The sequence below is a fragment of the Mustela nigripes genome, chromosome 7 (assembly GCF_022355385.1).
Source record: "Mustela nigripes isolate SB6536 chromosome 7, MUSNIG.SB6536, whole genome shotgun sequence".
NCBI lineage: Eukaryota > Metazoa > Chordata > Mammalia > Carnivora > Mustelidae > Mustela > Mustela nigripes.
The window spans coordinates 104,976,051-105,002,456 of NC_081563.1; the positions used below are offsets into that span (position 1 = coordinate 104,976,051).

Here is a 26,406-nt window from a genome sequence, read left to right on the forward strand (position 1 = left end):
TTGTCCTTTAATATTTTTCAATTTTTACTTTTTTTTAAAGCTTTATTTATTTGTTTTAGAAAGAAAGAGGGTACAAGCATGGGAAGAGGGAGGCAAGCAGACTCCCTGCTGACCGTGTAGCCCGACATGGGGCTCAACCCCAGGACGCCAAGACGTGACCTGAGCTGAAATCAAGTCAGATGCTTAATTAACTGAACCACTCCATAGTTTTCACTTTTTATTATGGAAAATTGCAAACATACTCCAAAATAAAGTGAGGATAGTATATTCAACTCTCCAGTATCCATCACCCAGCTTTAACACTTAACATTTTACCCATCTTCTTTTATGTATCCTTCCTATCCTTTGATTATTGCAATATCTTAAAGCAAATCCCAGGCTTCAGTGTGTATCTTTAACATTAAAGATAAATACACACACAGCCACAAATGCATTATCACACTGAAAAAAACTAATGGTAACTTCTTACTACCATTGGATACCCAGAGCCATGTTCATATTTCCAAATTTGTCTTTAGAAAAATCTTTACAAGTGCTTTGTTGGAACTGGGATCCAAACAAGGTCCACACATTGCATTTTAAAGATTGATCTCTTTTCAACCACTATATAACTACTACATTTCTTCTTTTTGAATGTCCCACATTCTGAATTTGGTTGGTTGAGTCCTCATTTTGTCACTGAACAAGTTTCTCACTCTCCCATATCTCCTGTCATCTGGTAGTTAGATCAGAAAATCTGCTTTGATTTACTTTATTTTTTTCCTCTTGAAAAAGAATACTTCACGAATGTGCTATGGTATACATCCTAGTGAATCACATTGTTTCACATTTAATGTCTGATCCACTTTCAGTGTTGCTAAGATTGAAGTGCATTATCAGTCTGATCTCACCATTATAAAATCTATTACAGAATTTATTTATGATCCGGCGCCTGAGTGGCTCAGTCAGTTAAGTGTCTGACTTGATTTTGGCTCAGGTCATGATCTCGGAGTCGTGGGATTGAGCAGTGTGACAAGCTCTGTGATGGGCATGGAACCTGCTTGGGACTCTCTCTCTCCCTTTGGCCCTCCTACCTCTCTAAAGAAATTATTTAAGATCATTGTTTTAATCTAGTCATTGGAAAACTTTTTTCTATGTATGACCAGATAGTAAATATTTTACACTTTGGAGATCATAGAGCCTCTATTTCAACTACTCAGCTTTCTGTTGTAACACAAAAGCATTCATATATAATACAAAAGTATGAGCCAATAAGACTTCATTTACAAAAGTAGGCAGTGGCCGGGGTGCCCGGGTGGTTCAGTTGAGTTAAGCCTCTACCTTTGGCTCAGGTCATGATCTCATGGTCCTAGGATTGAACCCTGTGTCGGGCTCTCTGCTAAGTGGGGAGACTGCTTCCCCCCTCTCTCTATGCCTGCCTCTCTGCCTACTTGTGATCTTTCCGTCAGATAAAAATAAAATATTTAAAGAAAAAAAATAGGCAGTGGGCAAGATGTGGCCCTAATGTGGCAAGATGGGCTCTAATTTGCCTACCACCATAAAGGTCCAATCCATCCTTTCCTTAGAGGTTGCAAAATGATGCTGTTCAAATTGCACCATTCCTTCTCCACTTATGAGCTAGAACAACTCCCCTCATCAGCTATTCATTTATCCCTCAAAGTGCATTTATCAGGAAAAGCAAGATAACTGCTTTATTTTCTCCCAGTTTTTATAAAAGTGAGTTAGTGACCTAACAGCAATGAGGGTTTTGGGGTTTAATGACAATATGAATTCATGAGTCTGCAAATTATTTGAATTATCTCAAGGTATTACTATCAGTATTTTCAAGACTCAAATTGTACCATCTTGGATGCCCTCCAAGTTGACTCCTGTTTCTGTTTTTTTCCTGTGGTCTTTGATATGACCCAAGTATATTTTATGGCCAAAAACTCCTCAGTTCATCTTGTGTATTTCTTGCCTCAGACATAGAATCAGCCATTTCTCCAAGGAAACCTGGTTCCTGTTAAGAGAAATTTTAGCTGTTCATATTTCTTTAACTCATAACTTACAGTGAGTATCTAAATTTAGAATACAGTCATGTAAGTTTTACTATTATTTTAATTAAGTTAAGCATGCCTGCAAAGGCCCATCTGCCAGACCTTTGTATCCAGAAGTCAGAGTCGTTCATGTGATGGTAGCCTTTGGAACTCTGGGTCACAGTGTTAGGAAAAAGAGTCTTAATAGGTCTAAACTGACACTTCCAAACATATTTATAAGCCAGCCCAGTGTTTGGTTTATTTCTTTTCTTTCATTTGTACCTTGTTTTGTCTGGATTTAGACCCATAAGTCAGCAAGTTTTGACATCCTAAAAAGGATTTGGGAGTCACCAGCACTTTCGATGATTGCTTCCTTTCTCATTTTATAGAGAGATTAGCCAAAAGATGTGGTTACTGGTCTCACTACCACAGACTGTTAGAGGTGCCAGCTTAACATTCCATTTTTGAAAAGTTGCATGTCACTGTTACATATTAAAAAGACTTTTTTTTTAAACTGGAGAAATAATTTTCTTGATCACAATTTCTATTACGATTTGTGGCTTGTGTGGGTGTGTGTTAAACATGTAAAATAAGTATGGAAGTCACTGCACTTAAGGTTTCATTTAAATATATCTCAGATTTTGCTGAATATAAATAACCACTGAAATAATATTTAATTACCTAGCTGTTCCTGGCATAAGATGAAGGGTTATTTTCCTCGTCTTATAAAAGATTTATTGCAGAGAGAAAACTAGCCATCATTGCTTTCTCTTTATTTGGTCCCAGTTGCCATGGTTATAGTCCTTTAACTAGAGAGTAGTGGTAACCAAAATAACATTTCTAATAACACTCCTTCCCTCTCTTCACCTGTTCTTTGCATATCTTCCATCACCTTTTTGGTCTGTATCACACTATGCCATAGTCTACTTCAGGTCATACTGTAGTCTGGTGGTCACTTAGTTTTATTTATGCTAAATACTGTTGAAGGAATTAGCATAATTATCATATTCCTGAAAATAATTATTGGCTGAACTTTTACCTTTAAAGCACCTAAACTCAACAAATAAGATCCATGACCTGAGTTTTTTAAATTTTTTCCACACATTATTAACATGTCAGGACTTTGTGCCTCAAGGCACACTATTTATTTAAAACCATGTTAAGAAAGTTAGTACAAGAGCACTTGTTACAACATTTTATGGTATTTAGACCTTTTGAGATCAAATTACAAATCAGATACTATTTTTCTCTTTGTCAAATAACATAATCCCCTGATTTTTGTATTTACAAAGTCTTGGAGAGGATTCAGTTTTAGGACATTAAAACTGACAATCATTGATTGACAGACTAAAACTATAGAAAATTACTTTGAAATCAGCCAAACATTGGAAACATGGTTTTGACAGTGTGCTGTGCAGAATTATACAGCTAAAGATGGCCTACATACACGATACGGAGTGTGTCTATAGTAGGGAAACTAACAGTTCTTTTAACTCATAATTATTTACGAGCAGGATTTGATGTATGTGTATCTTTTGTTCAGACCTATGGTTTCCAAGTAAACCAAAATTATGGAAGAAAACATTAAATCTTGATGTAAGAGAATAAAAACATTTGGGATCTTTTTTTTAAGACTCAGTGTTTTATAATGAGTTTTATAATATAGCATTTATTTTCTAGAAGCATATCATATTCAAATAACTGTACTGTAAGCTTTCTAGCTATGTTGTTCTGCATTCCAAAATCATTCAAATATCAGTACTTTTTCTTGGAGGGATTCATTGAAGAATAAAGGAATGACTGTTTAGTCTAAGTGGATTTACATTTCTCATTTTGTGGAGGCTTGTGCCAGTTGGTAATTCCTTTTTCTAAAGAGGGAGCAGAGCATCAAAATACTAAACTGCATTCTATTAAATGTTTTGGACTTACTTCTCTAAAATGTTTTTTCCTTTATTTCTTATAGAAAGAAGCATCTTTGAATCTGAGCTTGACATTGAAAGAGGAGATGAAAAACATCAGCTGGATTAGAAAGAACTGGCTCCTCGTAGCTGGAGTGTCTTTCATAGGCGTCCACCTTGGAACATACTTTATACAGAGGGCTGCAAAGCAATCTGTAAAATCTCAGTCTACAGGCAAACAAGAGAGTATTAAAGAATGAAGTAAAAATAAATATTTGGAACTAAATTACTAATATGTCATTAAATCATTACATGCTAATTAGCTTCATAAACCAGGAGCTAATTAATCTTATAGCCACAGTGCTGCATATTCAAGACTTTCATTCCTGAAGAATAATTTTTTTTTTCTAAGTGTCAAGACCCATGACAATGCAATAAATAGAAAAATATGGTTAACAAAATAAAAACTGTCTTCACCACTTAATCACCTAGAGTAAGATGTCTCGTTTAGAAGCTAAAAAGCCATCTTTGTGTAAAAGTGAACCACTGACAAGTGAGAAAGTCAGGGCCACACTTTGTGTCTTGAAAAGAATCCTGACATCGAGCTATGGCCCTTCGGGGAGGCTGAAACAGGTGCACAATGGCCTTGGAGGCTGCGTGTGCACCACCTCACAGTCGTCAGCCCTGCTCTCTAACCTTCCCGTCACCCATCCCATTTTAAAGATCCTGACAACATCCACGAAGAATCATGTTTCGTGCTTCAGTGACTGTGGCTTATTCACAGCCATTCTTTGCTGCAATCTGATTGAAAATGTTCAGAGAACAGGCTTGACACCCACCACTGTTATTAAATTAAACCAGCATCTGTTGCGCCTCTGCACCAATTACCTCAAGTCTGAGTCCTGTGGTTGTCGAATTCCAGTTGACTTTAGCAGTCCTCAGACCCTCCTCTGTTTGGTGCGCAGTATAGTAACAAGTAAGCCCGCCTGTATGCTCACCAGAGAGGAAACAGACCATATCAGTGCTTTGGTTCTGAAAGCCTTTTTGCTCACAATTCCAGAAAACACCAAAGACCGCCTCATTTTAGGAAAGAGTATAATTGTGCCTTTAAAGGGTCACAGAGTTCTAGATTCTACTGTATTCCCTGGAATACTTATAGAAGTGTCAGAAGTTCAACTGATGAAGATCTTACCCATCAAAAAATCAAATGCCTTCAAGGTGGCACTCTTTTGTGCTTCTTTATCTGGAGATCTCTCTGATACTGGAGAAGGAACTATGGTGGTCAGTTCCGGGGTCTCTCTTGAAAATGCAGTCCTGGAGCAGTTGCTTAACCTAGGAAGGCAGCTAGTTAGTGATCATGTAGACCTTGTCATGTGCCAAAAAGTTCTACACCCATCTTTGAAACAGTTTCTCAGTATGCACCAGGTAATTGCCATTGATAGAGTTGGAGTGGCTCTGATGGAACCCCTGAGTAAAGTGACAGGTAAAAAGCACCTTCAGCTTTTGCCCCTCACAGTTAATAAATCAACAGTCTTTTCTGAGTGGAGACATTCTTGGTGTGTGTCACTGTTAACATCCTGAAAAGTTTTAGAAGCTGCCAACCTCACAACATCTGTATCATTTCTGCCCGCAAAGTTGGCTTCTCAAAAATACATCCATTAATGTTCATTTATTTAAAATTGAGTGATTATGGTAATTTCTATTTTCCAGCCCCAGAAAGGACTACAGAGTCTGTTATAATCTAAAAACATTAACCCCCACAAATATCTTAGATTATTGAGAAATTTAGCAGCTTCATAATCCTAAACTCTTATACTTTATACACAAAATCCTTCTACTTGAATTTTACAAGTAGAAATGACATATTCAGAAGGTAATGTTGCAACTAAAATATCCTTTTCTTCACTTTTCTACTTCTTCACTACTGTACTGCCTAAATAGTAATTCCTAATTAGGGGTAGGTAGGTGGGTGGATGTGTGCGTGCACACATGCACGCTAGCTTTAAATATCCCAGATATTTCCAGCTGAGCTTCTTGAGAATCAGGATTTGTCTTTTATTTTTAGCACTGACAACAGGCCTAGTTGACAGTTAGGTGCTCTAAAAGGCTTATTGAATTGACTAATATTTGGTAAGATACAGAATTGTAACGGACAAGAAATTTACTGTATTTTACAAGTTAAAATCAGACCTAAGGTTGATATTCACCTATTACAGCCAAGGAAACATGATAATGTAAAGAGTTTGTGATTTGAGCCACTTTTCAATATCCTTTTGATTGCACTTTTGTATCAGTCATTCCATTCTGATCAATTACTAGGTTTATCAGACTTAAGCCATTGTTACAGTTCACCATTTTTAGTCTTATTATAAATAATCAAATAGTAGTATGTATGCCAGTACTGAATACCTAATACCTGGGTTACTGCCCGATTTCTGTAAGGCTGTCCCATGATTGCCAAAGTGGAAATTATTAAGAAATAATGGAAACAGTTCTATGGAACTCCTTGTTGATGTTCTACATCACACCCATAGTTTTAAATATTTACTGGTTTTTTCATGACTTTTCCAGCTGTGAATATTGGGTATTACAGTTTTTAAAATGTGAAACAGTGCCTGGGTGGCTCAGTCGGTGAAGCATCCACATCCAACTCTTGATTTCAGCTCAGGTCATGATCTCAGAGTTGTGGGATTGAGTGCCACATCAGGCTCCTGCTGGGAATGCAGCCTGCTTAAGAGTCAGTCTCTCCCTCTCTAAAAAATCCAAAAGGTGAAAGATTTTGTCATAGAAACAATAGTTTGAAGTGGGCATTGGTTTTCTATAGCCCCACAATTCTTGCTTATCCCACATATAACTAGAACATGGTATAAATAGCCAGAGCTTTAGTCCTGGATCTTGGGAGCAGTGACCTTTTGAGATAAAAAGGAAGGGGAAAAAACAACTATACCAAGCCCGGGGCTTAGGTAAACTATGTTTTCCACCCTCCCTACTGTATCTAGGTTAATCTCCTTTCTTCCCCTTTCAGACAAAATTCCTCTCGATTAGTCTGAATTAAGTAGTGGGATTATTGTGCATGGGCCACTGGTGTGTTTGAAGCTTGGCATGGTGTACAGAGCATTGAACATTTGATTTGCTTTGTCTCCCTATGGGGAGGTCTGCCCTGAAAAGTTAGATGATATGAATGACTTGCTTCATGTCCAGGAGCTCATAAACAGTAGAGCAAGAGCCTCTCACTACAACAGATTGTCTGTTGCGTCCAGGTGAAGTGACACATTGTTTTTTTTTTTTCCAATCCTTAAATTTCAGATTACTCAGGTACTCCTTATTCTTTGAGGCTTCAAGAAGAAAAGAAGGATAGTCAAAGAAGTTTAATCGTTCAGTGATTATTTTCTGGGTTCTTGCAAATTTTTTAAGCTCCCAGAAAAAGAATGCACATTTTTGTGTGCCTTTTTCTGGAGAGTACAAAATAGCTCCTAACAGATGTTCAAAGAAGTCTGTAAACCAAAAGAACCTCTGCTTTGCTTTATTTCTGTATCATCTTAATAGCAGAATACTACTTAATTTACAGGTCTTAGAAGCATCTTGTTATTTATTCTATATTTCATGTGTTAAAGTATATGCATGTGGGACTTTTATTATTGGCTTGGAATCAGTTTTAAATGACTGCATGTTCAATCTTTACTCATACGTTTTGTGTTTTCTGAACTTTAAAAAACAGGAACACAACCTATTGGTTCCTTAGGCTCAATATCTCCTAGTAGTTACGGAAGTGTGAAAGATTTGTGCCCAGCAAAATTTGGCTTCAAACATTTTCTTCATCTAATTCCTAATGAAGCAACTATCTGCAGCTTGCTGCTCTGCAACAGAAATGACACTGCCTGGGATGAGCTGAAGGTAGGTCACAGACTCAATTCCATTATTTAGGGGCTGAAGCTGGGATTGAATAGTAGGACAAAAATGATAGGGTTTTTTTCGCGGAAGTGATCTCTGTTTTTTTGTTTTTCCTAACTTTCCCAGGTGATTTAGAAAGCAAAAACAACAAAAATGAGAGTTAAAGTCACAAGTAAGCTGATTTACTTGCCTATGATATTACAAAAGACTTGGCGAGTGCTACCAGTATATTTCTAGTATCTACACAAGATCTAAAGGTCCTTGACATGTGACCTTTTCTTAGCAATTAACATGAACTATGTACTTTTTGATGCTAACGTGTATGAATAATTCACTGAAAAAGTGAGCTTCCTAGCCATACCCAGCATCCACCTCTTGGTAGAGTTTGTCATCTTCTACCCGCAATAACACATGCAACTTATATATTATAAGAGAAGTGATAACCTATGGGTATTGATCACAAACTTAAAGGTTCATCTATACTCAAGGATATACCCTTGGTAAGTGTGAAAGGTTTCTTGTATTTTTCTTTCTATTACTACCGGGTTGTCGCTGTTATTAATTCCATAGCAACTTGAAAGAAATTCTAAAGCACGTATATAGCCAATTTATTTAGACTCAAATCATTTTTTTTTAGTAGAAATACTAACCCTTGCAGCGAACCTTGCTGACCCAGTTATTTTGAGGCCATCCATTTGTGAATCTTAGTTTGAAGAGCTAAGTGCATACGAGAGATGCTATTAATCTGGTTCATGGAAACAAACATCTGGCTAAAATACTTTTCTTTAATCTCTATTCTTTATTATTCCAAAATGTATCCGTTATATTACAAACTTGACAACACAGGTTTTGTTCTTTTGTCATTAAAATCCAGCTCTTTTAGTCTGCTATCTAAGTTCCCTTGAAAACATGGTTATATTTCTTTGTGAACCTGAGGGCAATGTCTGATTCTGATGATTCGTCTCTTCTTTAGCTCACGTGTCAAACCGCACTGCACGTTTTGCAGTTAACAATCAAGGAACCATGTGTTTTGTTGGGAGGCGGCTGTACTGAAACTCATTTGGCAGCATATATCAGACACAAGGTAGGTTACATGGACCTGCTCAGAAGATCTGAATTCTCAGCGACATTTGTTTTATGAGATAATAAACCAAATCATGATACCCTGGGGCTACTAGTCTCATGCAAATTTTATATTTCAAAACACGTGGGAAAAATAACACTTGCAAATGTAAGGTAATATCTCTATCACAATGATTATTGTTAATCCATCCTTTCACCAAATAACCACATTCTTTGACTATTGTTGAAATACTGCATATTGAAATGAGCATTCCATTAATGGAGGTTGTATTAGAGATTTCAACTGCTGTGGTATAATCATAATTGATAGTCATAGTGAAAGTGTTAAGATTCTACACAATACTTCAGTACCTTCTGGACTATCAAGAGAAGACTTAGTTTCATTTAATAATGCATTCCAAGTATTAGATTCTATTATAATTTTAAATTGGTATCTATTTATAAGTTCTGTCAAATAGAATGTTTTTTATTCATGTAGGAAACTATATCCTGATAATAGGTAAATTTAGTGCATTATAGTTCTGATTAATTATTTCATAAATACTGACCTACTTTATTTGAAAATAGATACAAAAAGGTTTGTGTTTTCCAGATATTTGCAGTTGATTCTTTGGTCAGGATTGTTCCCAAAAAGACTACAGGGGGCGTCTAAGTGGCTCAGTCAGTTGAGCATCTGACCCTTAACCTCAGCTCAGGTCTTGATCTCAGAGTTGTGAGTTCAAGCCCTACACTTAACTTTAAAAAAATGAAAAAGAGAGACTGCAGAGCTTCCAGTGACCGACTAGGATTAAAGAAAAAGTAAACATTTTCTCACAGAAGGAAACAGAAACCCTGTTTCCCAAAAAGATTTAAAATCTGTTTGATGATAAAGCCCATTCATGAAAAGTTATCAGAGTATACATTATGAAAACCAAAATCAGTGCCTATGTATTGATGCTGAATGCCAATAATGTAGTCTGCAAATAGAATTAAGTAAACTGGAAAAGTTTTTTGGAGGAAGACTGTTTTTTGAGTAGGATTTTGAAGAAACAATACTGCATTGAAAATATGGGAAAAGAACATACAGTATAGATGGTCTCATCTGGTTCACACCTCCTGGGCAGAAAAAAAAAAAAGCAGCCACTGCTTTGGAATAGTTTGGATATGGGTTTTAACTATCATTCAGTTATTAACTTGCTAATATGTTACTTTTTCTATCATGAAATTGCTAGGAGCAACTTCTTTATTTTTATTTTATTTATTTTTATTTTTAAATACTCCATTTATTTATTTGAGAGAGAGAGAAAGAGAATACAGAGGGAAAAGCTGACTCCCTGCTGACCAAAGAGCTCTATGTGGGGCTCAGTCCCAGGACACTATTATGACCTGAGCCATAATGCTTAACTAACTGAGCCACCCAGGTGCCCCAGGAGAAACTTTTTCAGAATGGTGAAACCAAAAAAATGTTTAAAATTATATTACTTTTTCCTTAATTAAAAGAGAATTATTTATTTTTAAAACATTGACATGAAAATTTCACTTGTCCCTAAATGGCTTTTGTCTTAATAATTATGCGTGTTCTAATTTTAAACAAATCTCAAACACTTTGCCAACTATAAATAAGTATTTCACTTGAACATTAGCCTTCAGGAACCTCCTCCTGTGTGTATAAAAACCTTTGATATATGCATTATGTCTTGTCCATCATATATTGAGGGAGCACAACTGGGCAGTCATTCAGAGGAAGCTGATGATCGGGTTTATTCTGATACGATGACTAGCATATATTTATACTTTATTTATACTATAATACTATTCTGATTAAGGAATAATAGCCTGGCCAGCTGATCCATACTTGGCTATTAGCATTTTGTTGAACCCCGAAGGAAACTGAACATAAATAGTAACTTGATGATAAGGGTCTGATCAAGTATTTTATTTTTGAGAAACTTTTTTGTAATATTGCTCTGTATGTGTTTTCAATGGTTTTATTACTCTTTAGACTTGTAACGAGCCAGAAAGCATTCTCAGAGACGATGGATGTACTCAAACAGAACTTCAGCTGCTCACTGAAGCATTCTGCCGTGCATTAGAATCTGTCGCTGGCTCTTTAGAACATGATGGAGGTGAAGTTCTTACCGACATGAAGTATGGACACTGTTGGTCCAGTCAGGCAGAGTCTCCCTCTGTTGTTAACTGGCCAGATTGGCTTTCAAGGTGTGGCTGTGGGCTATGCAATAGCCAGGAAGAACTCCACTGGTCGTTCTTGAAGGCTACTCAGCATCCCATCGCACCACAAACCTGCCTTCCACATGAAGCTACAGGCTCATCCAACAACCTGACCTTGGACTGTTTCACTGCTAAGCTTAGTGGCCTGCAGGTGGCTGTGGAGACAGCCAATTTGATTTTGGATCTTTCATATGTCATTGAGGATAAAAACTGATAGCACAGCATGTTTATATTATAGACAAACAAAAAATCTAGTCAGGCGTCAGTTAAGAAAAAAATATTGAGTGTATTTTTTTCTCTCCCCATATTCTGCTTATCTGGATAGATTATTCATAAAATTACAGAGATACTTACATATGGGGAAAAGTATGATTCTTAAGTAGAAATACCATAAAATCTTAAAAATATGAAGCATTATTATTAAAGATATTAGAGTATCTTAGGGTTTCCACAGAATGCCACTGTATGTTTTTATGAATTTTTATTGTTATTTTACCATCACTCAAGAATCTGCAGAAATTTAAAAATTTCCCAATTTATAAAAAAAAAAATTACTAATCTATGCTCTGATTTGGATATACTTAGTATACTTTTTAGTAGTTATTAAACATGTTTAAAGTGTAAAATTAGATTCCAGAGTATCACAAAGCACCTAATATATATTGCTCAATCAAGAGAAGTGCTCAAACTACACATCTAGTAAAATTTCGATGTTCTTTACCTGAGGCCCTATCATTCAAAGGTTAAGTAACTGATTTCAAACCTGACCTACCTATAATTTTTAGTTTTTCTCACAGTTCTTCATTTGTGTTATTTTGAAGAAATGTGTGATTAGGAAAAAAAATTACTTACATAGTAACAAAGCAGATAGAGAAAAGAAGTGGAAAAGTTATTTCTCTAGTTCACTCAGTAGTGTAAAAAAGAAACCAAAACAGCTCTCATAGTCAAAGTAGAGACACTGATGTTTCATCAAAGAATGTAATTTGAATGTTATGCAAATGCAATCAATGTATCGATAAATTGAAGAAGAAATACAGAATGCAGCTTGAGGAATACATATGGGGCTATAGCAGATGCTGTATTAAACCTTAGGAAAATGTTTTGAAAATTTTAGGAAAATTAAATGATGTGTAAGAGTCTGTGATCAGATCTATAGCCATGATAGGAGATAGAATTTTTAAGCAATTCCCTCCAATATTCTTGTAATGCAAAAGAATTTTTACCCAGAGCCAAAGAAAAAAAATCCAATACAAACTCACAAGGAATGCAATATATATTGAAAACTCAGCTGCACTTCATGCTTCATAAAATAACTGCTCTTAAACCTTACTTCTTTTATTATTAGAGTCAAATAGAAGGGCAGTGTGGTAGGCAGCCTATAAGAGGCCACCAGTGACTCCTCCCTTACTCCTGGTTTTCACACCCTTGCATAATCCCCTCCCTTCCCAAGGTTGTAGAGACTGGATGTAGAGACGCCTCTGAGTCTCCATTCCCTGCCTTGTGAACAGGAATGTCTTACTGCAGTACTCCTATGCCTGCTTTATTATTGTATGTTGGGCGTGGTAGGCAGATGACTTGTCCCATTAGCTTCTTGGGTCTATCAATGGAGAGGAGGTCCAGAAGCTGCACTTAAAGAAAAGCCTCACCCACCCTGACTTGGTTCCAGTGATAAGATTCCTGACTCCAAGCTGACATTGTAATGCAATGAGACTTCTGGGAAAATGGGGAGTATGGGAATGTATTTTGCATGCTTATGGGCAGCCTCTAAGAAGGCTCCCTGATCTCATTTCCTGGTAATGCATCCTTAGGGTGTGCATGGGACATAATGACTGGGCTTTTAATGTATATACAGCAGAAGTGGTGGGGTGTCACATTGTAAAAAGATGGTCTTCTCTGGATCTCTCACTCACTCACCCTAATGGGGACCACCTGCCAGGTTGGAAACCAACTATCAAGAGGCCCACATAGCAAGAGACTGAGAAAGACTTCCAGCCAACAGCCCACAAGGAACTAACTCCTACTGACAACCACAAGAGTGATTTTAGAAGCATAGCCTCTTTAGCTGAGCCTCAAATGTAGCCCCCACCACTGCAGTCACTCAAGAAGCCCCAAAGCAGAGAACGTAGCTAAATTACTCCCGGATTGATTCCTGACCCACAAAATTTGAAAGATAATAAATCTTTAATCAAGTTTTGGATGTAATTTTTTATGCATCAATAGACATAATAAAGGCAAGAACAAACGCTTATTTATAATTACATACTGAAAACTCGGTCACACAATGGAAAAAAGCATTCTTAATACCATGCCTCTGCATTTCCATCACCCCTCCAAACATAAAGGCAGTGTTCTTTATCATACATGTTCACTGTGGGGTTTTTACATTCACATACAAAAGCCTGTCACATGGGTGGCTCAGCTGGTTAAGTATCCGACTCTAGGACTCAGCTCAGGTCATGACCTCACACTTGTGAGAGAGGCTCTGTGTTCAGTGTGGAGTCAGCTTCAGATTCTCCCTCTCCCTATCCTCCCTCACCCCAATAAATAAATAAAATCTTAAAAGAGAGAGAAAGAAAGAAAAGAAAAGAAAATAGATTGATTAAGAAAGCATGTCACATGGAAGTATAATTCTCCTGGGTCTCTTTGGCTTTCTACTGCATTTCCAAGTTACTCCACAAAGGGACACCACAGTCAATCTCTCTAATTGATCTTAGAGGCTGAGTGTCTACTTCCCATGACAGCCATTAGCTCTGTCATTTTTAGCTTTGCCATAAAATTCAGTTACAGACCTTGGTGAAACATCAGTGCTCTCATTTTTTAATATGTCATAAATCTGCTGAAATACTCGCATAAAGTCATTTTCCAAAATTGTGTACAATCCTTAGTAGAAAATACTGTAAGTGATTTTTTAAAAACCTCACTTCCTTAATTGTTCAACGAAATCATCATTCAAACTCAGATGGTAAAACAAGAGATAAAAGTTCTTTTTTTTTTTTTTTTTTTTTAAGATTTTATTTAGAGAGAGCACGAGGGAGCAAGGTGAGGGGGAGAGGGAGAATCCCAAGCAGACTCTTCACTGAGTGTCGAGCTGACACACAGCTGAATCCCACGCCCCTGAGGCCATCAACTGAGCTGAAATCAAGAGTCAGATGCTTAACCAACTACACCACCCAGGCACCCTGAGATGAAAATTCTTGACGAAAATAATTTCAGAGGAACTCATTTTGACAGAAATAAATGACAAGGAAAAAAAGCAACCAAGTTAAGCCTCGGGCACTGCTTCGTGACTTAAAATAAAACTGAGGTCTAAATGTTGCATTACGAGGTTCCTCAGGAGACAGAACAGGAACCTGATAGTTACAGAAAAGGAAAGGGAGAGTAATGCACAAGAGAATGAAGTCAGTGACAGCTCCTCACTCTTATGGTACTTACAGGACAGGCAACATTCAAGTTTATTGAGCCATAAGTGTCCAACGGGGTTAGCATCTTATTAATCAAAAGAGGTTAGGATTTTGGCAGCAAAGAAAAAATTGGAAAAGTAAAGCAAATGAAAAGAGTCTTTTAAGTCAAAATACTTATTTGGTCTTATAAACATCCCATTCCTTAATTCTTCCATTTTTACTATATTTTTAAAATCTTTACATTATTAGTGTAAATCAACCATAACAGTGAAGTATTTTACTCAAGATACGTAAATTAGTATCTTTTATTATCCTTGTGTCCTTGAACTCACTCAGTTTGTATAATCAAAGCTAGTTAGGCATTCACATGATAGTAGAGAAAACTTAAATACCTCTGTAAGATCCATCATATCCTGTATTCATCACAATGGTGAACAGTACTTTGGACAACTTTAAAGTAATATTGTTTACAGTCACATAAACTATGCAGGTTATTATGTAAGAGCATCATGTACAAAAATCTCTTACAGGCCCTGTATGCAGGCCTTGTCAGACATCCAATTAGTTAGCTTATTCATTCCTTTCTAATAATCTTAGGGGAAACAGCCAAGGAGACAAAATATCTCTTACGGGGTCCTATTTCAGCTGTCTAAATAAATCTATCTCTTAATCTGGAGGAAAAGGCAAGTGTGAACCTCTGGTGTCTTTATAATATTTTGTATCATGTAGTTAAATGTTTCCACTTAACAGCTATGGTATCCCATAGTCCTTGGAAATTTTTGACCCTTACCTACAAAAGTTGAATTTAAATTTTATCTAAACCCAATGTAAGCCTGTATCTTTAGATTGCAAGAAAATTTATATACTTCATTATTAAGGCTATAGTAACACTCAGAAAACAGGCCGCAGCCCCCGAAAATGCAGGTATGTGCTATGCCATTACCTGCAATAAATTGTGACTTTAGAGGGAAATGAAATAACTTGATAATTTCCTATTAAGAAATCACACTGAGGGCACCTGGAAGGTTCAGTCAGCACAGGTCATCAGGATCCCGGGATTGAGTCCTACATCGGGCTCCCTGTTCAGTGGGGAGGAGAGTCTGCTTCTCCCACTCCTGCTCTCCCTGCTGGTGCTCTCTATGTCTCTGTCTCTCTGTCAAATAAATAAATAAAAATCTTTAAAAAAAAATCACACTGAGAAAATATTTATAATGAACATCCTATTTTAGCTCTGTTGCTTTTGTTTGACATGTTATACTTTCATTTTGAGAAGTATTAATTAACCTCTTTTTGTTCGCCAGATACAACAGTCGGTGGTGTTAGAGGTTTAAAAAAAAAAGATTTGTTCACAGTCCCTGACCTCATGGAGCTGATCACCTAGCCCGTGAGATATTTTTTAAATACTCTTTTTCTTTCTTAAAAAGCAATTGCATAAAATTATTTCATAATCATTCAAATTATTCATAAACATTATGTGGTAATAGAAAATTAGGAAAGTATGCAAGACACACACACACAAGGAAAATAAAATCCAATGTCATCCCACTACCCAGAAATAACCACTGTTTACATTTCCTGTGCATCTTTTCAGTTTGTTTCATATATATACTTTTCCAAAATGTGATCATGTAGTATGTTATTTTATAATGTTCCTTTTACCTAGTACGATGTACGAACATCATAAACAGGTACAATCACTACATATCCTCTTATTACAGCATTTTTAATTTCTTTTTTTTTTTTTAAAGATTTTATTTGTTTATTTGACAGACAGAGATCACAAGTAGGCAGAGAGGCAGGCAGAGAGAGAGAGAGGGAAGCAAGCTCCCTGCTGAGCAGAGAGCCGGATGCGGGACTCGATCCCAGGACCCTGAGATCATGACCTGAGCCGAAGGCAGTGGCTTAACCCACTGAGCCACCCAGGTGCCTGCATTTTTAATTTCTAAGAAAATTTCTATTGTAGAGATTCTACCATAATTTAGTCAATGAGCTTTTATTTGTATACTTTCGGGCTGTTTTAATTTTTGTACCAGTATAAGCAAAACCTCAGTGAACATCTTGTATATATCCTTTTCCCATATTCTGATTATTTTCTCAAGATAAATAAACAGAATTAAGATTTCTGGGCCCAAATATTTATTTAAAATGGAAAGACCATCAATGTACATTGTCTTCATTATTAAGTCTTCCAGAAATGTTGCATCAACATACTCTGACCACAGTGTGTGGAACTGCCCATTTTCCTGAACTTTGGCCAACACTAGTTATTTTTTTGCTAATTTAATAAATGAAAATTGACTTCTTTTAGTAATCTGCATTTTTTAAATTATTAATGAGGTAAACACTTTGTAAACATTATTGGCCAATGTCTTCCTTCTGTAGTCAAATTTTTCTTAATAGGCCTTCCATGGTTTCTATCAGTAAGTTTGTCTTTCACATATATATTTATATTTTTTCATACACATTATTAAAAATATGTACACATCAGAAGGTATATTTTTTAAAGCAAATGCATTGCCTTTCTTCATGGTCTCAGTTTTCTAACTAGCTCCATAGGTCCAAGCTTTTAATGGTACAGTCTGGTACTCTTCTATTGATTTATAATGCATAAACAGCAGTAAAACACCTATGAAGTGTGAAGAATATAAAATACTACATAAACTCCTGTCTCTGCCTTTTGCCATCTAACCCTGTGACAAAACATCCGTGATATGGACTCTGTATGACTTGACTAGGGCAGCCGTAATCAATTACCACAAACTTGGTGGCCTACAACAACACAAATGCATTTTCTCACTGTTCTGGAGGCTCAGAAGTCTGAAATCAAGGTGTTGTAAGGGCTACACTGCCCACATGGCAATGTGACCACATTCTCCTCCAGTCTTCCTTGGACCAGATGGGGGTGTGCTGATTTGCCCCCATTCAGGCTGTAAACTGTGATGGAAGAGCCAAGCTCCACCACAGGAACGCATGCCCACCACAGTTATACCCTCTGTACCCTGTGCCAACTGACCTCCCTTCCAGTCCCTCCATATAAGGTGACCATCATATGCTGGGATGTGTGACCTTGACAAACCAGAAAAAAAAAAAAAAAGTCTCTTCATTTTTAATGCTCATTTCAACAGCTATTTAGGCTCCGGGCACTGTTCTAGGTTCTGAGAATAAATTGTCAAACAGAAGGCTCACAAAAAAACAAAATAGCATCAGACTGCAAATCTGAAGGGTTCAGTTCTAGATGACTGCCCCCTCCCCACCATGACCCATTCCACTTCAGATGCCATTGGCAAAAACCAGGATATCACCTTGCTTCTGACCTACCAGCTACAGAACAGATTCCAGTGATCCCTCCTTGGGTTTACTTAATTTGCTACAACAGCTCACAGAACTCAAAGAATTTATTAGGTCACCAGCTTTTTATAAAAACATGTAACTCAGGAACAGCCAGACAGAAGAGATGCATAGGGCAAGGTATAGGGAAATGGCCCAGAGCGTCAATATTCTGAGTTACTACTATCCCCAAATCCATGTGCTCACTAACCCAGAAGGCTTTTATGGAGGTTTCGTTACATAGGCATGACTGATTAAATCATCGACTGGGGATGAGTGATTCAATCTTCAGCTCCTTTCTCCAGCCCACGTGTCAGAGAGGGGGACTGAAAATTCCACACCTAAATTTTTGGTTGGTTCTCCTGGCAATCAGCCTCCATCTTGAGGGAGAGTCCAAAAGCCACACCATTAACATAACAAAAGACATTACCTCTCACCGCTTAGAAAACAAGAGTTTCACGAGCTCCGTGCCAGACATGGGACAGAGGCCAAATATATTTCTTAGTGTAAATCATCAGTATCACAGTCCATCAGAGAAGTGAGGTCACAGGGCAAACAGCTACTCCCAAAAATGGAGACAGATACAGAGAATCAGTTTATCAGAGGAGAAACCCACAATCAGAAACCACCGCGGGAATGAGTGCCAAGGTGGGAGAACTGGAAGTGTTATTAATGAATTGTTGTCGCCTCAATATGGACAAGTCTGAGAAATAAAAACTGCGGGGGGGGTGTGTGATGGGGGGCGGCACCTGGGTGGTTCAGTAGGTTAAACCTCCACGTTAGGCTCAAGGTCCTGAGATGGAGCCCCGCATCAGGCTCTCTGTTCAGTGGGGAGCCTGTTTCCGTCTCTCTCTCTCTCTCTGCCTATCTCTATTTGTGATCTCTCTGTCAAATAAATAAAATCTTTTTAAAAAATTATTAAAAAAAATTAAAAACAAACAAAAAAGCTACAGGTGGACCGAATCATAGGGGAAGTCACACTTCCATGGGTTTTAAACCTCGCCCCATTCCAGAGCTCTATTCAGCTCTACACTGAATATCAAAGAAAAATCCCCTTGTGTTTTTAACAGGCAGAGGGGAAAAGGAACCACGTGGAAACCATTCTTCTTAACAAGCCCTGCTCTCAGGAGAAATTAATTTACCAATGCCTGATAACCTTAAAAATAAAATTGCCAATTATTTTACTAGCAAATGGGCTAGGAAATAGTGAAGAATTGCATTCTTCTGCGACATGTGAGCCACGTACCAAAACCAGGCAAAACCACAGGCCAGGAAGCCGAACAAAGCAAAGGAATGGTGTTTTATAGGAAGGGGAAATTGCAAAGACTGTTACAAACAAAAAGGCCATTGGAGTAAACTTGGAGTTTGAAGTATAATGGCTTTTCATTGGCTGAGTTGTGGCAACTCTCATTGGCTGGGCTGTTGCCAGGGGAGGAAAAGAACCCTTCTTCCTCCTCCTGGGATAGTAAAGTAGCCTTGAAGTAGGATTGACTCGGAAGGTACAGCTCTTCCTGTTGGGTCTGCAACTGACAAGCTATAGCAGGTTGGGAGAGCTCCCCCTGCTGACCTCCTGACTCCATTCTAAACTAGGTTTCATGAATTGATTTTCAGTCTGTTTTATCAGACCTGCTGGGATATTATCAGAGGCATACCTACCTGAGTGAAGAGAAAATCTCCAGTCCCCTATGTCCTTCCAGGGAGAAGGGGAAATACACACCTCCAGCCCTCTCCAGCTGTCCTGTCTCACCTAAGGGGGAACAAAAAATCTTGGACGGGTCCAAGATGTCCTTCAGAAGATGAAGAACAAGAGAATATTATTCAGTGATAAAAAGGAATGAGCTTCCAAGTCATGAACAGATACAGAGGAAACTCAAATGAATGGTTGCGAGAGACTGGGAGGAATAAATAGGTAAAGTACAGTGGACTTTAGAGCAGTGAAACTACTTGGTACAATATTACACTGGTGGATACATGTCATTATACATTTGTCAAAACCCATTAATAAAAGAATGTTTTAAAGTTTCAATTGAGATAAGGCAAAATTACAAAGTTATAAACTTGGTTGGAGTGGTTACAAGGATATTCAATCATTTGCTTAATTTAGAAGTCTTCATATGGGCTTAGTAACTTAACTGGGTATAATCTTATAATTTTCTTGGATTATGTCAGGGACTACACAATAGGCATATTTATTAAACCTCCCGGACAGTCTTGGTTTCCTAGAAACATAGAGAAATGTACTACATTTTACTTTTTATCAGTGTATCAGATACATCTATGAGTATGGAGTAGTGATTTCATTGCAAAGGAATTAAATATTCCCTGAAACTAAGAAAAATGCACTTAATTTGTATCAACAAATTACTAACATTTGATCTCAATAGTACTTAAAGTATTATCAAAACTGCTATTTTTTCATCTCTTTACTCCTATTAAAAATTGTTTTGGGCTACAAGAAATGAATAAATATATGTGAAATAAGTATGAATCTACGATTATATAAGCAACTTGAAAATTCTCAAGTTACTCATCAAAATTAAAGAACGTTTTAAAACTAAAACAAAATTTTTTCTATCAGTTTTTCAATATAAACCATCAGCCATTCTTATTTATTTTACTTAGGAATTTACTACGCATGAACATCTTATTAAATTAGGCTATTCTTACATGATGATGTATAATGGAAATTTTTATCTTTATATTTATGTATGGCACATGAAACCAAAGTCTTTACAACACAGATGAATTCAAGTTCTTGTTTAAATATTCTTTTTGCTTTTTATTGAGCATTGTAAGAAATATCTTCATCATTTTTTATTATAAATTAAATCTTGATTATCTGCATGGATGAATCTCTCTTCTCATATTTGAATCCTTTCTGGTTTATTTTCATTGTAAGGCATTGACATAAATATTGGGCCTCTTCTATAGAAACAATTTCAAAATGGGAAATTAAATATAAAGCACTTGCAGTTGGTTTTCTGAGCCATGATTCTTACTCACTTAGAAACGGATTAAGTTTCTCCTCATTCTCTTAATGAAGAGCTATTGTTTGCTGACCATGTCAAGCCATTGTGCACATATCTGTCTGTCTAGTCTCATTTTTTTATTCATTTATTCATGACCTAGCACCATAGCTAGGAACACCAAAGCAAGTACAAAAAGTCATTGCCCCTGTTCTGATTGAGCTTAAAATCTGAAAATCAACCACATAAGGGTAAATTTAATTTGAGTTATGTAGCAGAGTGATATAAGAGTATAATGGGAATCAGGAGGATTTTACCTAAGAAAAAGATGATTGCAATGAAATCTTAAGAAGTAGAGTTAATTAGGATAACGAAGAAATTAGATGATTCCAGGCAGAAAGAATAGCATATACAAAGGCCCTGTGGCAGAAGGAAACATCACATGTTTCAAAAGTTGAAAGATCACTGTTGCCAAAGCTTAGAAGGGAGGGCAAATGTTATGGAAGACCAGGCTGGGCCAAACTTTGTAAGCCATGATGAAGAGCTTGGAATTAATCCTAAAAGCAATGACAATCATGGCATTGTTTTGAGGTAGGAAAGCAGCAGAGGGAAAAGTACTGAGTTTGAGAAGAGACTAGTTAAGAAGTTATTCACCAGAATGGGGAAGAAATTATGGCAGATGGTGGTGGCACTATAGATGAGAGACACAGATGGACTCAAGAAAAATTCAACAGATAGACTCAGTGGGATTTGTGATGATTTAGATAATCACAAATGGACAGTTGGATGGTTAGAGATAATGCTCTGCTTTTAGTTTACCCGTCTTGATGACTGGTAGAGGAAAGGATTTGCAAGAGGGATAGTACATTATGTTTTGAACATAATGAGTCTAAATTGGTTTCTTGCTAATCAAGTGAAAAGAGTAAGGAGGCAATTAGATATGCAGGTCAGGAGCTCAGAGAATGACTTTAGGGTAGAAATACAAATATATGAGTCATTTGCATAAAGGTAGTTACTGAACCTGTTCATTGACTCATTATTTAATCACCCACATTTATTTATTCATTTTTTAAGATTTATTTGTTTGAGAGAGAGTGAGTGCAGGGAGGGACAGAGGGAGGGAGAGATAAGCAGAATCCCCACTTAGCACAGAGCCTGAGCCAGGGCTTAATTCCATCCTGAGATCATGACCTGAGCCAAAATCAAGAGTTGGATGCTCAACCAAATGAGCCACCCAGGCACCCCTTTCACCACACATGTAGTACACCTCTACTATGTTCAAGGCACTGTTCTAGGTTCTGGGATTCAACTGAATTTTAAAATCAGTTTGAGAAGTTCCCTGAAAGTCCTTTGGGACTTCAGTTGGGATTTCATTATTTATACATAATTGACATCCATGTAATATTTAGGCAGCGCAACCTGAAAAATGATATACATAGCTCTCTACTTAGAATTTACTTCTTTAATACTTTTATAATTGTTTCATTACGTGCCTTGCATGTTTCTATTTTTGGATTTATTCCTAGATTTTCTTTTAAAGATTTTATTTATTTATTTGAGAGAGAGAGCACAAACTGGGGGGGGGGGGGGGGGGGGGCGCAAAGGGAGAGGGAGAAGCAAACTCCCTCCTGAACAGGGAGCCCTACCCCAACTAGATCCCAGGACTAAGAGATAATTAACTGAGCAAAAGGCAGATGTTTAACCAACTGAGCCACACAGCTGCCCCTATTCCTAGGTATTTTATTAGGGTTTTTTTTTGTTGTTGTTGCTGTGCAAAGAATCTTGATGTCACATTTCTCAATTGATTATGACTTACCTATAGAAAGGGCATTGGTTTTTGTATGTTGGATATTTATTCTTTCCTTACTAAACTCCCTTAAAATCAGTTATTAGAGTTAATAAGTCAGAATCCCTTGGCTTTTGGAGCTAAACAGTTGTATTATCAGCAAATAGTAACAGTTTTATTCCTTCTTTCTGATCTCACTGAATCAGCTAGGATTATGAGTACAATTTGAATAGTAAGAGGGATAGTTAGAACTTCTTTTAGTTTCTTTTGTTTTACAGATCTGTACCCTTTTCCAGTCTGTATGAAACATACCTTTCAAGATATAGAACCAAGAAATATCTTATGGTAATGTCCCCAAATGCTTGAATTTATATTGAAAATGAGCCATATATAAGATAATTTAATGTGTAGGCCCTACTGTCATTATTATGAAATTTGAAAATGTCAAGTTTTACTGTTTAAATGGATTTTCCCAAAAACTACTGATATAACATGGGCTTGACGATTCCAAATAAGAAAGATCTTTTTGGTTTGAGATCTACATCCTAAAATACATTGAGCAAGCTTAGAAAATAGCAGGGATAACCAAGCCAAATTGGAACATATGTCTGAAAGGCTACAAAACCACTAGTCTTGCACAGTTAATGATGACCCTGGAACATGTGCTGTGAATAGCACTTTGCTTCCTGTTAATAATAGCTTGCCATCTAAATAGAATAATATAAAGTGTAATGAGTACTACTCTTAAGATAAATATTGCTTTTGTTTTCAGTGAAGTGGAAACTACTGCCTTTGTCTTTTTTTTTTTTTTTTAATTTCCAGTTGCTACAAAAAATAAATTTACCCAAAGGTATGTCCAACAGCCATTGCATAGCTCTGAATTCAGGATATAGTCAACTAGGCTGATGAAGAGCAAAGTTATCATTATTAATCTGCAAAACATTTGAGGGACCTAGGACTGTCAGATTTGCTTGCCAAATTGCATAATGTTTATGGACATTTAATGTCAAAGTGAATATAACTATGATGATTTTGACATGCCACTCTATAGATAAGAACAAATTATTTACCTTTAGAAAAAATACACTTTTTTTAAAAAGTAGACTCCATGCCCAGTGCAGAACCCAACATGGGGCCTGAACTCATAACCCCAAGACCAAGACCTGAGCCAAGATTTAAAGTAAGACACTTAACCAACTGAGCCACCCAGACATCCCCAGAAAAATATACTTTGTAAAGAGGAAAACATTTAGGCCAAATGGTCACTTAACAATATTTTCAGTTAAAATATATAGACTTTCAGGGGTGCCTGGGTGGCTCAGTGGGTTAAAGCCTCTGCTTTTGGCATGAATCGTGATCCTGGGTCCTGGGATCAAGCCCAGCATCAGGCTCTCTGCTCAGGGGGAAGCCTGCTCCCCTAACCCCCGCCACCTTTGGCTCTGCCTATCTGTGATCTCTCTCTGTCAAATAAATAAATAAAATCTTTTTTAAAAGTATACTTTCAAATTATGAAATGACTGAGACTACTCTCTGACTTCAACTAAACCACAGAGCAAGCAGCTTTTGTTTTGTTGAATTATGCACATTCTCCTGCTATCAAGAATTTTAGAAGTCCGATGTAACACTGCACACTCCCATATCACTTCATACATTTTGTTTTTTTAAAGATTTTATTTATTTATTTGACAGAGAGGAAGAGTACAACCAAGGGGAGCAGCAGAGGCAGAGGGAGAAGCAGGACTCGATCTCAGGACCCTGCAATCATGAACTGAGTGGAAAGCAGACACTTAACCCACTGAGCCACCCAGTCAACCTGTACTTCATACATTTTAAATATATGTAAAAGATTGAAAATTTTAGATAATAGTTCAATTAAAACACTCTGTAATGTTTTCTTCCCAATTGCAAAGGAAAAAATTACTAAGAAGTATCAATTATGATTTTCTCTGGGTGATGGAATTATGAATGGCCCTATCCACTTTTCTGTTTTTTAGAAATAATTTATGTGAGTGTATACTACTTTAATAATAATAATAATAACAACGAATAATAATTTTTTAGAAGTTGATTCAAGGCAATAGGGAATACATTTGCTAGAGTAAAGTTTTCCAAGGCTAGGAGTTTTACGTAAGTTGTTGAGTTAGAAACAATCTTGTGCTCGGGGTGCCTAGATGGTTCAGTCTGTTAAGCATTCAACCCTTGATTTCAGTTCAGGTCATGTTGTCCATGTCATGGAATTGAGTCCCGCATTGAGCTCCATGCTGGAAGTGGAGCCTGCTTGGGATTCTGTCTCCCTTGCCCCTCCTATGCCCCTGACCTGGCTGTTTTGCTCTCAAAAAAAAAAAAAGAAAGAAAGAAAGAAAGAAAAAGAAAAAAAAAAAACCCAACACCTCCTCTGTCTGTTGAATAAACATAAATTAAAGAAAAGAAGAAATCTTGTGCTCAAATCTTGAACTGAGTCAAATCTTGAACTCCTCAGGTCTCTATTTCCCCTGTTCCCATTCCCCATAAGGTGAAACTTGACCGTGCAGAAACAAAAACAGGATACAGGAGGATATGGGCAGAATAACTCTCCCAGTAGAATTTTTTTTTAAAGATTTAATTAATTAATTAATTAATTAATGAAAGAGGATACATACACACATAGGGAGTGGGTGCGGAGCCCAACATGATATGGGACTAGATCATAGGACCTGAGATCATGATCTGAGCCAAAAGCAGCCACTTAACTGACTGAGCCACCCACGTGCCCCTCTCCTAATAGAATTTTTATCTAGTATTTCCAAAGTGGTTATAACACTTTATACTGCGTAAAGTAATAAAGGGAAACTGACTAGAGTGGGCTCAAGGTGCTAGAAAGGGAGGCTGGTAAGGGGAGACTTATGGCTCCATGTCAACTACCAGAATTGTCAATTACAGATCTCTAACAGAAGAACCTCAGCAGGAAAGAATCATCAACTACAGGTGCCAGCAGGGAAAGATGTACATTGCCTCTCCTACAAGAAATGGTCCATCCCTGCACCTCAGCCAATGACCAGCTGTCATCAACCTGAACTCCTCTGGTTTTTCTCCAATGGACTTTTATTCAAAACAATCCTCCTCGATTTCCTCCTCCTTCAGAAAATAACATTGCTCTGTTTTGTTTGCTGGACTTGCCTATGGTTTTGTTGAAGCTTGCGTGTGTGGATTGCAATTCTGTTACTCTCAAATAAACCCATTCTCTGCTGGTAAAGTAACTGGTAGTTTTATCTGTAAGGTTAACAATGCCTTGACCAGCAGGAAATGCTCACCCCATCTCCCACCTCTTCACCTGGATTTGGACTGGTTGGCTGCTGCGATGTTCAAACCCCACTGCATCCCTAGGCTTCTCTTTCTCTCTCTCTCTCTTTTCTGTACCACTGCCTGTGCCTCTGCACATATATACACACCCCTACCCCTGTATCATGGAGAGTAAGCCCTTTACATGAATGTTGAAGTCCAGACTCATTGCATTCATTTCCTTCATTCAGAAATCATTATACCTACTGTGTGCAAGATAGATGAACAAAGTACAGAGGAAAAAGGTACAAAGATAGAGCCTCAAAAGGCACCTGTCACGGGAGGGTGAGGCACTTAAATATCTGGTACAGGGGGGGCTTGAATGTCTCAGTGGGTTGAGTGGCTGCCTTTGGCTTGGGTCCTGATCCCAGGGCCTGTGTCAGGACCCTGTGTCAGGTTCCCTGCTCAATGGGGAGCTTTCTTCTCCCTCTCTGTCTCCCAGTCATGCTCGCTTGCTCTCTCTCTCAAATAAATCAACAAAAATAAATAAATGAATAAACATCTGGTGCAGTC

At 37.4% G+C, this 26,406-nt stretch overlaps 2 protein-coding genes across 5 annotated transcripts; both read left to right on the plus strand.

Moving 5' to 3' along the window:
• Positions 1-4,020: 4,020 nt before the first annotated feature.
• On the plus strand, positions 4,021-4,199 carry LOC132021729 (uncharacterized). The gene has a single exon (XM_059406541.1). The coding sequence runs from the start codon at positions 4,021-4,023 to the stop codon at positions 4,171-4,173; it is 153 nt and encodes a 50-aa protein (XP_059262524.1). The 3' UTR covers positions 4,174-4,199.
• Positions 4,200-4,398: 199 nt separating this feature from the next.
• On the plus strand, positions 4,399-25,985 carry MKKS (MKKS centrosomal shuttling protein). 4 transcript variants are annotated; one of them, XM_059406537.1, is made up of 4 exons: positions 4,399-5,396; positions 7,632-7,807; positions 8,778-8,888; positions 25,495-25,985. In XM_059406537.1, exons 1-4 carry the CDS (start codon positions 4,412-4,414, stop codon positions 25,744-25,746), a joined length of 1,524 nt encoding a protein of 507 aa, XP_059262520.1. In that variant the 5' UTR covers positions 4,399-4,411; the 3' UTR covers positions 25,747-25,985. The 4 variants fall into 4 exon arrangements, with proteins under 4 accessions (XP_059262520.1, XP_059262521.1, XP_059262519.1 ...); XM_059406538.1 differs by lacking the exon at positions 25,495-25,985 and adding an exon at positions 19,521-20,601; XM_059406536.1 differs by lacking the exon at positions 25,495-25,985 and adding an exon at positions 10,869-13,285.
• Positions 25,986-26,406: the final 421 nt, after the last annotated feature.